This window comes from Vombatus ursinus, unplaced genomic scaffold (genome assembly GCF_900497805.2).
Source record: "Vombatus ursinus unplaced genomic scaffold, bare-nosed wombat genome assembly UNPS02014798.1, whole genome shotgun sequence".
Lineage (NCBI taxonomy): Eukaryota > Metazoa > Chordata > Mammalia > Diprotodontia > Vombatidae > Vombatus > Vombatus ursinus.
In genome coordinates this window covers 61,948,697-61,964,074 of record NW_020954576.1, presented here as the reverse complement: position 1 = coordinate 61,964,074, position 15,378 = coordinate 61,948,697, and the positions used below count along the sequence as shown (strand labels likewise).

The following is a 15,378-nucleotide window of genomic DNA, read 5'->3' as shown; positions in this document are numbered from 1 at the left end:
TTTTCATTGACACCTTTTTGTTTCTTCAGTTATTTTTGAACATTTCTTCACTGGTCCTATTTTCCAATGCCTGAGTTATTTTCATTGTTAATAAGTATTTATGATAGAGGAGCTGGTGTTTCTCTGAAAGCTTACTGTGCTATGTAGCAGAAGCAAATTAAATTTTCAAGTGTTTTTTTTTTTCATAAGTGGTATTTTGTTTTCTCATATACTAGCAAGTCTGGGAATGAAAACACAACCTGTCACTTGCCTTTCCCATTATTGATGAACAGAGCCTGTGAAGCTTCTGCCTGTAGCCAGAAGTGACAAGAGTATAGTTTCCCATTCTGGTTTGATAATCCATTACCACAAAGCAAGTCTCGAAACCCAGTATACTTCACTGCTCTGTTACTCTCCTGTGACAGACTTCATGCTAAATGTTCCAGCCTGTACTGCCGAGCATCTGGTAGGGATTCGGTCAGATTCTCCACAAGGTTATCCATTCTCGGCCCCATCTCTCCTCCTCTTTCTCCCTCTCACCTGTTTTTTTTTCCCCTTTATGTTGGCATACCCAGCAAATATCACACCTCCCATGTTCTACCCTGGTTTTCTAAAATACTTTGCAATTCGTGACTCAGTGGTCTGCGTTTTGGTTTCCTTGGCAAGAGCAGCTGAAGTTATGAAAGGAAATTAACACACAAATCTCAACAGCTTCTGTGATGATTAAGTTGCATATGGATTTAGCTCTAAAAGGCTTCATTTGAAAGGAGGAAGTTCTGCCTCCAGAAATGTCTGTTCACCAGCTGTGACTGCTCCCCCTCCCCTGCCCCATAGCAGCAGAGAGATATGGTAGAGCTGTTGCTGCAGCAAGCATGAGAACAAGTCTTACGTGACATAGGGGTGATCCTGATCAGTCTATCATCCTATTTCAAACTGTCATTAAATAATCAAATCAAGTATAAGAGAAAGGAAAGGAAGGTGTGAGGTAAGACCCAGCAGGAGGGAGATCACTGTTTTACTACACCTTACTAAAGATGAATTGCTCATTCTTTTTCCTCTTCTACATCTCCCACAATCCCTAATTTCCTTCAAGGCTAAGCTCAAGTGCTATCTCCCACACGAGGCCTTTCCTGGTTCCCCCTGTTACTAATACCCTCCTGTCCCCCCTTCACCTTGTATCTATTTTGTATTACCTATATATGTATCAATCAATCAAGAAGTACTTAGTAAACACTTAATGCCAGGCACTGGGGTAGTGCTGCAAATACAAAGAAATCTGATCAGGATCAACTTAAATTCTTATAGATGAAATGGCTACTTATAAAGCATCGTTGTTATTGTCATGCCCCACTCTTTGTGAACCCCATTTGGGGGTTTTCTTGGCAAAGATACTGTCATGGTTTGCCATTGCCTTTTCCAGCTCATTTTACAGATGAGGAAACTGAAGCAAACAGGGTTAAGTGACTTGCCCAGGGTCACACAGCTAGTAAGTGTCTAAGACCAGACTGAAGTCAGCTCTCCCTGATGCCAGGCCTGGCATTCTATCTTCTAGACTACCTAGCTGTCCTTTTAAGACATAAACAGTTTCATAAATATAACTAATATGTAGTTAAACACAATTCACTATATGTAGTTAAAAAGACATATACACTCACAAAGTGGTTGAATACAAGGTAGATATTGTCTTAAACTCATTAAGGGCAGGGACTATTTTTGCTTTTGCTTTTGTGTCTACAGTTTCTCCACGATGCCTGGCACATTTCAGTCATTGTCAGTTATGTCCGTGACTGAAAACATGACCCCATTTGGGGGTTTTCTTGGCAAAGATACTGGAGTGGTTTGTCATTTCCTTCTCTAGCTCATTTTACAGATGAGGAAACTGAAGCAAACAGGGTTAAGTGATTAGCCCAGGGTCACACAGCTAGTAAGTGTCTGAGGCCGGATTTGAACTCAGGTCCTCCTGACTCTAGGCCCAGTGCTCTCTCCACTGCATCACCTAGCTGCCCTGTCATCTATATGCCTGGCACACAGTGAGTGCTTAATAAATGTTTATTAATTGATGGATTGACTTATGTGAAGTTATAGTAATGCTTCTACCAAGGATTCTTTATTGTCTTGTTACTGGTATTGATGTGTTTGTTTTTCTTCCTTTGCTTTCAGCTTGGAGACCTGCTTCACAAGCTGCAGTTTGTCATGACCTATGTGGCTCCCTGGCAGCTCGCTTGGGGCTCATCCTTTCATGTGTTTGCTCAGCTCTTTGCAATACCTCGTATCCTTTGTGCTTCTGACATACTCCCTCATGGAGGGTAAATGGTCCTGCTCTCACCAAACTCCATCAACGAAGAGGTTGTAAAGGATTTGATGCCACTTTTAATGAGGACATTGGGGGGACATGGTGGATTCTTGCCAGATTGCTTGGCCTTAAAGAGGTTGCTTAGTTTTGAACCATTCTACATTCTTAGTGCTTGCTGAGGAGGTATTCTTTTCTTTCCTCCATCCCACTGCAATATTTTCATTTCCCATACTTAGTAACTGCATTGAGATGTCTTAGTCTCTAAGTTGAAATGGATGCTTTGGCATTTTATGCCTGGCCCCATTGTCTGAGTTAAGAAACATTAAGTAACATAAATCATACCCTTTTAATAATACTTGGTGGCAGACTTGAAAAATGCTGGTCTACATGGTTAAGATGGAAATTTGTTTTGCACGACTTCACATGTATAATGAGTATTATATTGCTTGCCTTCTCAATGGATAGGGGAGGGACTGAAGGAAGAGAGAGAATCTGGAACTCAAAGTAAAAAAAATCAATGTCAAAAAATGTTTAAACATTTTAAAAGCATTTGGAGAAAAAAAGAAAAGAAAAATATTGCCATAGGTTATTCAATATTGCATCATAACATAGCATGAGAGAAAGTGAGGCACAGTGAAGATAGCTACTCTTGGAAGCATGAAAATGCATGTTCAAGGCCTGCTGTCTCCGGCACTGATTAGCTATCTGACTATGGTAAAGTCACTTACTATCTCAGTGTCCCAGACAGCTCTCTAAAACTATGAATTTCAAAGTCACTAATCTTCATTGGCAGAAGGAATTTCCACACCAGGAGTTCCTTATGCCAATGAAACCACAGATTAAGGAGAAATCTTTATTCAGTTATCTTAACACTAAATAGAGCATCTTCTTATTTTATCAAAGATGTCTCTAGCCAGTTGCCACTTGACTTCATTAAATTTTCCTACTCCATTTGTCCTTGCTTAGCCTTCCTAGAATGGTTCACTGGAAAAGATGGTGGATTTGGAATCTGAGGGCTAGGTTCAAATCTTAGCTCAGCTACTTGCTAGCTGTGTGACTCAGAAAATTATGTAACATCTCTGGGCCCTTCAATTATCTCTTCTATAAAATGAGAGGGTTGGTACAAATAGATCATGTAACTTTCCCCTCAGTATCCGTGATCTTCTAGTAACTTTAGCTTGTTTATTTTCCCTTAACTATCTGAGTTGTCTCCATTTCTAAATAGCCTACTTTTTTTATTTAGATTGTTAACTGGGTCCTCTTTAATCAAATGAAAGATGTCCTTGAGTTTGCTCTGAAACTTTGTTTTTTCTCGAAAGATTTCATCTCCCAGTTAATATGTTCTTTTGGACAACACTGTTCACACATCTGTGCTATTGGTTCAATTTGATAGCATTTTTAATGAATCAAGGTGCTACGCAGTACTCTGCTAGTCATTTTAATGAGCCCTGTGTGAGTGTTCAGAGGAAAGAAGGCTCTGTGATCTGAACTTTGTGCACACTGATGGAAGCATACTCTGGGTAATCACTAAGTGATAATATATTCCACGAAGTCATCATTTGGAGGAAAATGCTTTCCTACTATGTCATTTGTAACACAAACCATAACAGGAGCCAGTCTCACCATACATATTGTTCCATGGGTCTATTTTTAGACCTCCATTGATATAAAAAAAAAAAAACTTTTTCAAGGTTATTTGGCAGAAAAAGCTGACAAAGGGGGAAAAAAAGAAATTGTGAACATGTAGATTCTGTATCTTCCTTTCTAGTGCATTCATTCTGTGCCTTCCAAAGAGCTTTAATTTCCCTAAGCAGATAAGATAGAAAGGTGAGCAAATGAGGTGATTTATAGGGCTATATCTTAAGCGTGTATGAGGTTCAGTATCTTGAATTTAAAGTGTATTTATTAAATGCAAATCATGACATTAATGCATATTTATGGTAGGGAATTTGCACTGTGAATTTAAAACTCAAAGTTATGGCTCCCACTTTCCCTATAATTTTGTCCTCTTGTACATATACAGCCTTTTCTATTGATGTTAAGACATTGTAAGTGAGTTCAGTAATACTAATTACTGGATATGGCTAGACAGCTGAATTGAAGACCATTCTGGGAACCTTAATTTTGAATTACCTGCCCAGCATCCGTGTTCAGTTTTCAACCATAAGCACATTAGTATAAAGTTTTGCATTTAATTCTTCCCCTTCAATAGAAAAGAACACAAGTAACCCTCTACTGGAATGTATGCAGCGTGCATTTAAGCCTGAGGTCTTTTGTGCATATGGAGAGTAAGTAATTGAATACATCAGAGATGTACATTTTATTAGGCATTTGGTAATTCTATTTTAAAACACTCATTCCATCTCTATGCTTTGTCCTCTAAAAATACAATGACCAATTAGTGACATCTGTTTCCTCTGCCCTATTAAAATGTCATGCTTTAGAATTTACTGTGCAGATTCTGAGTACAGTACTTGAACTTCAGCCTGTAGAAAATCCTCTCTCATGTTACCCCCACAAATTAACCACAGAGGGCCCCCTGCCCAAGCATGGGTCAGGGTAGAAACTTGCTCCCTGGAATCTACCACTGTATTTCACATGGCAAGAATTTTTATGTTATGTTGAGCTAACTAGATATAAGCTGTTGGATTCCCAACTGTCATCTACAGATAGTGACTGTTTTTGAAATGCTAGTCATTTCATCACTCTCTTTAGGGAGACTGGGGACATGATCTTGCCAAAGAGAAGGAACTCATTTCTTCAATTTGGGGAGCAATATAATGCACACTGACTCTCAGGCCATTAGTGTACTGCTTATAAATTGCTGTGTCCCCCACTAATACACTGTCTCCCTCTATCGACTCCTGAACTTTTAACCTCCAAAGGGAGATGAACATGTTCAGCCTTTGAATGTGTGGAGGCACCATGCAAAACCATTCTCTTTTAATAACTGTAGGAACTTGCAGGGTTATCTCTGTTAAATATTTATATTAAGAGAGGCACCTTATTGCTTTGAAAGTGAGGTTGGGTTTCTAATGGAAGCCTGTTCTGTAACTGTGATTTTTCTTTTTCTCCCTACCAGGTTCCCCATACCCCACTGTCATTTCAATTTTAAATGTCTGTCATTTGATTCTGCAGTTTTTCAAAGGTGTCCATATCTATAGGCTTACCTCTTACCAAGACAAACTAAAATGTGACTTTGAAGGGCCTACATCTCTTTGAAGGAATTCTTATTTCCTAGCTCCACCATGGGGATCATGATTATGTTCTTTAATACTTACACAGAGAATTTTGTATTTCTTCATTTTCCCTTCCTAAGCAAAGTAAGAGTCTTATCCAAGAAGCTACACTTTGTGAGTTCAGCCTTTCTTTCAACACTGAAACTAAAAATAGACTAATATGTATCCTGTTAAGTTTTCTATCTGTATATGACCTGAGTTTTATTTTTTTCCATTATCATGCTGAATTTATAACCATGTTATATCATTAGTAGGTTAGTATTGCCTTCTTTTCACTTCTGAGACTTAACTCCTAGATAATTAATTATGTGGCACTTAAAAAAAATAAATTATCATCTTTGCATGAGGGAACAAGCACATTTAATGGTTTCCACATTTTGGGGTGCTGTAGGACTGAAAGGTTAAGTTGTGCTATTTTTGATGACACTTCATCTGGCCCCTACTTGCTTTAGTCTAGCTTTCACCTAAGTCCCTTGTCCCATCCATCACCATTATACTTGAACTCTACCCTCTTTTCTCCTCTGTACTCCACAGCCCCTTTCTCTCAGATAAAAACCTTAATTGATTAGGTGCTTCTTTGGGGAAGTAGCTCTGATATCTTCAGCTTTTCCACATCTTGAAAGACAGAGCAGATGAAGAGAAATCTGAAGAGTGACCTCATAACTGACTGGAACAGTATGAAAGGAGATTATAGAAAAGATTAAGATTATTACCCAACAAGGAGAAAAAAAATAGATTTAAATCATGCTAGAAGGTACTTAGCTAATATAGAAAAAAACTTCCTGATCATGGAGTGATTCAGCACTAGAATAGGATTATCAAGAGAGGCTGTGGAATTTGATTGCCCAGAGATGTTCAAAGATAGGATATAAACATTCATCCATTTGGAATAATTAAGACAAACAGCCAAATCAGGGAAAAAGTAATGGATGAGATAGCCCTCAAGTCTATGTCTACATTGTTGTTGTTACTTGTTCTTTGATCTTGAAGACATCAGTTGCAAGTGTATCAGATTTAAGTGAGGGAGGGCTCTGCAAAATCACCAGCCTCACTCTCTCCTCCAGAGCCATCTGAGTCCAGTGGCAAGATATAGATCAGGATGACTGGGGATGGCCCTGATACAGTGGGAGACCTTGGCCTTTTTAAGCTAAAGTCTTTCCCAGGTCTCAGTTTGACTAAGACAACATTCATTCAGTGATTAAGGCTAGGTAAGAAATGAAGAAAGAATGGCCTCTTTTACCTAATCAAAAAAAAAATCAATCAGGGAAGGGAAGATCCTCAGGGTTTCTGGCCAAAACAGAAACAATTACTATTTACATTCACGATGAGCCATCGGGGCCCAAACAATAATTCAGTGGGCTTGGGCTGGGACCTACTGTTGGCCAATCAATGAGAGCCAGAGTGAATTGGGTTTCAGGCATGGTTCTTAAGAAAGAAATCTAGCCTGTAAATCCCAAGATATCTTGCTGGTTTTCAGCTATCAAAATGTATATTCCTTTGGGCAGAGTACCCGCAGGTAAGGGTATGATTCCCTATGTGAACAGAAGGAGAGGAGGGAGAAGAGGGAAAGAAAGCAAGGAAAGAAGGAAGGAAGGAAGGAAGGAAGGAAGGAAAAAAGGAAAGAAAGAAGAAAGGAGGGAAAGAAGGAAAGAAGGAAGGAAGGAAAGAGCAAGCTGTGCTGCCCAACTGGAACATACAGTATATGAGATACCTGCTGCTGGTGATGGCGGTAGTGATGGCAGCATGCTCATATCTTGTTTTCCAAATGGCACCAGAGACATATGAAGCAACCTTTGGCCACATGTTCTATGCCAATGAAATCTGAGGAGGTATGTTAAAAGACCCTGAAATCTGAGTCAGTTTGAAGAGAGAACATGGCAGCCTTCTACTTGCAAAAATCCAATCTAGATTCCACTGTTGAATCCTGTGCACCCTAGTTGCCTAAGATGATTGGTGATCATTTTGGATTTATAAGGATTTAAGTAGTTTGGCATTCTCTGGGACATCTGTTCCTTGTGATTACATTGCCTACTGCCTTCTGTCCCACTCAACATTCCTCTCACCTTTTGGTCTTTCTAGCACTATATATGCCACTATGACAGTGACTGATAGAAGGGATATAACTTGGACTCAAAAGGCTACACCCAAGGGTGCAGCCTTTTGACTGAGTCCAAGTTTTATAGAACAAATCCTTTTATTAAGGGGATTTGTTCTGTGAAGTTTGGATTCAGTCAAAGGACCTCACTTGAGGACCTGTAGTGCCACATGTGGCCTTGAGGTTTCAGGTTCCCCTGAAGGGAAATCCCAGAACCTGGAGAGGTTAAATGATTTTCCCACTGTCCCAGAGGTAAAAATTTGAACTCAGGGCTTCTAGCTTCAAAGCTGGCTTTCTCTATCCACTATACCACAGTTGCTTCTGGCCAAATGTTAGAGATCTCAATAGCTATGATAAAGTTCTGTTCTTTTCAAGTTCCTAATTGAGCATCTCTGGATGACAATACTAAACTAGTAATTGGGAAGAATCTTAGTGCTGAAATTAACAAAGCAGATGAAATGTGATGATTTAGCATCAGAGGTGTTCTGGGGCCATCTTTTAGAAGCTTATGAGAGTAGATTGTTAAATTTTCAGTGTGAACATTTACACCTTGGAAATCTGAAAATGCCACAAATTGGGGATTGATTTGTATAGTTTTGTTGATGATCTATACTTAAAAAAGTGAAAAAGAAAAATTTTAATAAGGGATGTTAAACTTAAAATCATGACATGCATACTTTTTTTTTCCCCTAGAGAGATGTTCATTATTTATCAGCATACCACTCCTTGTTGTTGTTCAGTCATTTCAGTAATGTCTGATTCTTTATGACCTTGTTTGAGATTTTCTTGGCAAAAATACTGGAGTGGTTTGCCATTGTCTTCTCCAGCTCATTTTTACAGAGGAGGAAACTAAGGCAAACAGGGTTAAGTGATGTGCCGACAGGGTCACAAAGCTAGTTAAGTGTCCGAGGCCAGATTTGAATTCAGGAAGATGAGTTTTCCTGACTCTAGGTCCAGCACTCTATTCACTGTGCCACCTAGCTGCCTCATACCACTGCTATGAATACCTGCATTCCTGGCCTATAAAACAGGCATGATTATATTAAGACTCTGAATGGAGGCATTGGAACTTGATACAAACGAAATAATGAATATCGTACTAGTAATACTAATGGGGAAAAAAAATCTTTAAAAAAAAAACAAGGATACTGACACACAAGACAATGGTATTCATTTATTTTGAAAAGTGTAATTTAGTTTTAATTATTTATAATGCTCCTTAGTACTTTAGTAAACGTATCAGAGTACATTTTGTAAAACTAATGATATCTTTGTAATAAGATACTACTTCTTTTCGGTCCTCAGATTCTAAATCTTTGCTGGGAAGCAAGCGGAGTGAGACTTGGGATTTTTATAAGAATTATTGGTCTTGCATGTTAGGGAAATGAGAAGTAGCAGGGTACTACTGAAAGTTTTATATCCCTATCTGCATACATGTTCAGAGAAAGGATTTGTTTATGTCTTTCTTTTTTCTCTTTCCTCTCTTGACTTGGGAGGTATTTGAGGAGGTAGGGAGGCAGAGAGTTTGCGGGTCAGGACTTACCCAAAGGAAAGTTTAATGGAGAAGTCATGAAATAATTTCTTTTTACCTTGACTCGATACCTCAGACTCTGCTATGCTTTTCTTCCAAACTGTTGCTACTTCCATCTTTTCAACTCCACTGAGTCCATTCCTGGGGAGTGTCATTTTCATCACCTCCTATGCCAGGCCTGTCAAGTTTTGGGAGAAGAACTACAAGTAAGACCTTCACACTGATTCTATGCTATTTTTCTGTCTCTTTTTATATCCCTAGTGCTTAACACTGGGCCTGGCACGTAGTAGATGCTTGATAAATGTTTATTGACTAACTCATTAACTACCACATGGAGAAATAACCTTCAGAGGCCTCCAAACAAAGGTCTGTGCCCTGTAATTTTATCAATTGGATTGGTGAACTTGTCGAATTGATCAGGAGCTTCCCTAGCTCAACCCCTCAGACATGAAAAAAAAATGTCTAATGATGGTTATTTTCCTTTTGTGACTGAGGAATTTTTCTGGTTTCATGATGCTTGCAGATATGGGATATAGCCGAGTACTTGTTCATTGACATGATTTTTTCAGGTTGGTGTTTTTGCCCAGTGGTATTGTTTAGCTTCTTCTATAAGGGTTATGAACAATTGTGAAGAAGTTACAAATGAGCCATCAGACAATATTAACTCTTCAGCTAAGAGGGAGGAGGAAGGCAGGAAGAAGGTCACAAAGTACCCATTGCCAGCTCTGTGCTCTTGTAATATTCTGTGAGAGTAACTAAATGTATTAAAATTCATGTGCTGACATAGCTCCATGTTTCTTCTGTGGTAAAGAAATAAGGAAATCTTATTGCTAAATATTGACAGGTGACCTGGGAAAGGTTCTTGTAAGTCAGCTGTCTTAGTGGTTCATTTAGGATAATTCTTTCTTGGTAGATTTGCATATTTGTATCTCTTCTAAAAAGATGTAAGGTATGAGAGAAATGATTATTGGAGGCATTCAGAGTTCCTGCTTTTCTTAATCTTTATTTCAAGACCTCAGTCTCTAAAGGTTGAACTGACCTTCTGAATCTAGTCCCCACCTAGGTAGGACAGCTATTGTGTTCTGTTCAACTTTGGGTGGGGCATAAAATCTTTGAATGGATTGCCCAAGGCTGGGGGGAACTTAGAAGTGGATGACATAATCAACGTTCTGGTCGAAAGTCCTTCATTGTAATGTTCATTCATTAATTGTTAATGATATCAGAGTTGATTGACATCCTTTTGAATACTTCCCTTCCAAAAGAACATATAAGCCATAAGCCCACCCACCATGGTTATCTTTGGACTATGAGAGAGATGGACAAATGACCATCCTTTTATTAAAATTTTGGCATTATTAATAAAATGATTAAATTACTCAGAAATTATGTCTCCCAAAAACTTTTTAAATGCCACAGATATTTGTCCATAACCTCTCCTCTGCCTCTACATAAGTATACACATACTTCTACACCAGAATAGAAGAACTCTTTGCAGGAGATAGATTTACCTCAGAAGACAATATCTTATGCTGTCCTTAATACAGGGAGCACAACAGGGATTTTGTTTGCTATTTAATAATAATAGTGATATAATATAGAAAGAGCACTGGAAACTTCTGTTTAGGATCATGATAAGGAAAGTCACAGAGGAACCCAACTTTCCCATATATACTCCAACAAATATCTAAAAAGGCACCAGACACAATCAAGAAGACAAAAGAGGCATCAGTCATCTCTTCCATCCAGTGCAGAAGAAGACAGCTAGAGTCCTACAAACCCTTGAAGACAGGTTGTCAGAGGGGAGCTAGAAGGCAGCACAAGTTTTGGTAATTAACCCAAAGTCCACAGATACTCTGAGCCCCCATAATTAGTTCTTTTCCTTTAAGAGTGCCTTCCATTTACTCTTTATGTGTGTTCGATATACAATCTTTTTGCCTGTTGTCTCCCTCATTAGAATGTGAGCTTCTTGAAGACAGGAATTGTGGTTTGTTTGTTTTTTTGCTGTTGTTTTATATCCCCAGGACTTAATATTGTGCCTGGCACATAGTAAGCATTTAATAAATGTTTGTGGAGTAACTGAGCCAGAATGGAGTGAACCTTATCCTCTCATAAGGTCCAAAACATGCGGTTACTCTGAGTAAGGATGTGCTGGAAGAAACAGATAGAATCATGAGCTATGGTAATAGAGGTGTGAAAACAGTGGAATCTTGGCCCTGACCTATCAAAGTTACAGTGGGGGACATATTCAACAGGAGTTGATTTTTAGGTAGATAGGGGAAGACAATGAATGCTTTGGAACACTTGCAGTCACAACAGGAGACAGATCCAACTCAATGTCTAGATATGCGTTCTAGGCTTCCTCACAGAAAATCTGAGCCCAGCATAATCCCAATACCTGATTGGAGTCTGTTAGGGTGACAGGAGGGAGCAGAATCAACTCCTGATTAGGGGTTGTACAAGCACAAGGAGACCAGAAAAGCCTGAACCCTATATCTGCTTTGGGCCACCAAGAGAGGAACAGAAGTCATGGCTTGCATCAGAGGGTAGGGCCTAATCCCAGACTACAGTGGTATCCAGACTCCATAAGGGGCAGGACAAAACAGGCCCTGCCCATCGAGGCAAATGGCCTGTGAAGGTAAATATAGATATTATTCTTGGATAGGATAGCTAATGACATAAAAAGCTGATTTATGAAATAATCTTTCCCAGGCCACCTGTCACTGCTCCACTTCCCATTGATTATCAGCCAGTAACACCAGTTACCTCTAAGCAAACTATTTACTGAAGTGGTATAGTAAGAACAGTTGGTACAAAACATTTTTCCTCCAAAGTCTGATTCACAGTCTCACATAAGTATACAGAGAGTCCAGGGTATGAGTGGGATTAAAGTTAGGGTATATTAACAATGAGGCAAACTTGGAGAGAACCTGTGGGATCAAGGGGTAAATTCCCAACTCCTGTTATCAGAGGTCCTTTCCTGAGTCCACAGCCAGAATTCTTTTCAGATTCAAGGGGTTATATTATACACTTTAAGGCTGCTTCCAACATTGAGTAGCTGTCCTTGTGCACCTTTCTGTGTCCACGTGTCCTCTGTCTTTGTCTCTGCTCTTGGTTGGAAATGTTTGTCTCTTATTAGCCCAGTTTTTCTGGTGATATGGTCAAAAGTAGAGAGAAGTTTGTAGCATTCTCTATATGTTCACTCCTCTCACCTCTTGTTACCCTCTGGTATAGTTGTAAGAGTCTACCTCCTCATTATGCTCCTTGAAACTCCCAATGCTTGATTGCTTCTCTGTCAGTTTGAGTTACTGCTGCAATTCCTCCCCTGTTTAAACCTTCCCAGAGGCATGGTCAGCTTGCTTGGTTAGCCAATCAAATTAGTCCTTTCATGACTCAAAGATTCATACCTTATGAGGGATCAAAGTAAAACACATTTAAGACTTCCTCGTTCCCTTATCCTTATTATATGATACTAATTTAAGTGGTGGGGGGAGGGAGGGGAATGTGGAACCCTATCCCTGACATTACTTTTTTACCACCTTCTTTATAAAGAAGGGCAAAGAAAGGTAAAAGTAAAAGAGTAAAAGATGGAAGGAAAAACACAATTAATAAGCATAACCATGCATGTGAATGGGATAGAAATATTGTAAAAGGGGAGAGTGGAAATCTTTGAAATGCTTAAGAACTCTGATCCATGTAAAGACTAATTACAACTCCAGCAAAATGCTAATGAAGTATGCTTTCTACCTCTTGGCAAAGAGGTGATGGACTAGAGGTTGAGAATGAGGCATATATTTTCAGACATGGCCAATTTGTACCTTTGTTTGGCATGACTATACTTATCTTTATAGGGGCTTTCATTATGTATTATTTTTGGTGAGTTGAAGAGTACAGTGGTGGGGTGGGGATGTAGTAATAGTGATGCCATATAAAGAAGAAAAGAAAGAAAAATGCATCAATGAAACATTTTTAAAATACACAGAAAAAAGCAGAAGGAAGTTCAGAAAGGGGCACAGACAAGAAGGATACTGCTGTTACTATCATATCTAATTTAATATGTACTTTACAAACAAGTTATACTTACTAGAGATTCATGGTTTCATCTACAATCATCTTTTTCTCTTTGCGTATGGAAATTTTCTTGTGTGTTGATATTTGTCAAGTACAAATTTTTTTTTGAAGTTGCAAGAGAAAAAAAAAAGAAAAGAAAAGAAAGATTTGGTTTCAAAAGACCTAGGTTTGAAACCCTGCTTTCTATTCCTTGCTATGGGTATGACTTTGGACCAGTCCCTTAAGTTTTCTTAGGGTTGAACTAAAACAAAAAATATTATAAGATCCCTTCCATCTTTAAATTCTCACAGAATCTCAGAGTTCTAAGAGCCCTCAGAGGTCATATATTCCAACCTAGACCTGAACAGGAATTCTTCCTATGACATCCTCAGTCAGCATCAATCTTCCCTCTTTTTGATGAACACCACATTCAGGAAAATTCATTACCCCTCAAGTCCTCTGCTTCCACTTCTAGGCAGTTCTAATTGTTAAGAAGGTTTTTTTTTTACTTGTTTTTTGTTTGTTTTGTTTGTTTCTGTTTATCAAGCCCAAGTCTGCTTCTCAGAAACTTTCACCTATTATAGCTGGCCTGCCCTTGGGAGTCAAGGAGAATAAGACAAACTCAGATTCATATGACAGCCTCAAAATGTTTGAAGGCAGGGGCAGCTAGGTGGCGCAGTGGATAGAGCACCGGCCCTGGAGTCAGGAGGACCCGAGTTCAAATCTGGCCTCAGACACATAACACTAGCTGTGTGACTCTGGGCAAGTCAACCCCAATAGCCTCACTCCCCCCCCCAAAAAAGAGCCACTAAAATATTTGAAGGCCAATATGCTGCCTCAACTTCCCTCTTCTCCAAGTTAAGCACCCTTAAGCATTCACTGATGTTCAAATTGGCATGATTTCTAATTTCCTCAACAACATGATTGCCCATTTGTTTGTCAATGTCCCTTCTTCAGATGCCCTTAAAACAGTCCTCCAGATGTGATCTGATCAAGAGGCAATCTCTTTGTCACCATGCCTCTCTTAACACAGCCTGTTATTTTATTAGTACTTCTTCAGGGCTATTGGTTAGCCCTCTTGGGTCTCACTAAGTGTTTGTTCAGTCCTTTCAGATGTGTCTGACTCTTCGTGACCCCATTTGGGGTTTTCTTGTCAAAGACACTGGAGTATTTTGCCATTTCCTTCATCATCTCATTTTATAGATGAAGAAACTGAGGCAAATAGGGTTAAGTGACTTGCCCAAGGTCATACCTCATAAGTGTCTGAAACTATATTTGAACTCAAGAAGATGAGTTTTCCTGACTGCAGGCTCAGCACTCTAGCCACTATACCACCTAGCTGTCCCTTACTAAGTATATAATCCACTAAAATTGTGCTGTGCTAGTAAATGTTTAGCAACAGGTTTTCCAAAATGCATGCCATATTTTAAAATTTAATCTTCATTATTAACATTTTATCCATCACTTTTTAAAAAAAATCTGGGAGAGTGGTATCAAACTCAAAATAGGGGTCACTAAACTATATATATGCGGGCCATATATTGACTTAGAAAACTATATATTCTTTTTTTTGTATTTTCTTGCATTTTGATTTATTTTATTAAATATTTTCTGATTAAATTTTAATCTGATTCAGGTCACACTTGAGAGTATTGTGGGCCACATGCAACCTTTGGTCTGAGGGTTTAACACCTCTGGTCTAGATAATCAACCATACAATAAACTGAGCCCTTATTTGTACCATTTGCTGATTTCCAGGGTGTAAACACTTATGCCTAAAATTCAACCATCAGTCTTGAGAGCCAGTAAGAGATGGTTCCAGCACATTCCCATAAAACTTCCAGATCTTTATTTACATGAGACTATTGTCCAGCCATATCTCCTCTATCTTATATTTATGATTGCTTCCTTGAACCATTGCTATGATATTTGCCATTTCTTTCAAGAAACAGAGCCAAGGGAAAGAGTTTGTCTGGACTTGGTGTTTTGAAAATATTGAGATCAGTTAGATACTCTCAAACTATCTCCTAAAATCTTATATGTTTAACACTGTGAAGTTTAAAACATCCTTTTTTTTTGTTTGTTTGTTTTTGGTGAGGCAGTTAAGTGAGGGGTTAAGTGACTTGCCCTGAGTCATACAGCTAGTAAGTGTTATGTGTCTGAGGCCGGATTTGCACTCAGGTCCTCCTGACTC

General features: G+C 38.9%; 1 protein-coding gene across 1 annotated transcript in view; it reads left to right on the top strand.

The window, feature by feature from the left end:
* Window positions 1–15,378, top strand: part of LOC114049455 (pecanex-like protein 2) — a 369,169-nt gene that overhangs the window by 246,938 nt on the left and 106,853 nt on the right. The window contains exons 22-23 of the mRNA XM_027870706.1: window positions 2,140–2,248; window positions 9,214–9,343. Coding sequence (XP_027726507.1) covers window positions 2,140–2,248; window positions 9,214–9,343 — 239 coding nt within the window. The remainder of the gene's footprint in view (window positions 1–2,139; window positions 2,249–9,213; window positions 9,344–15,378) is intronic.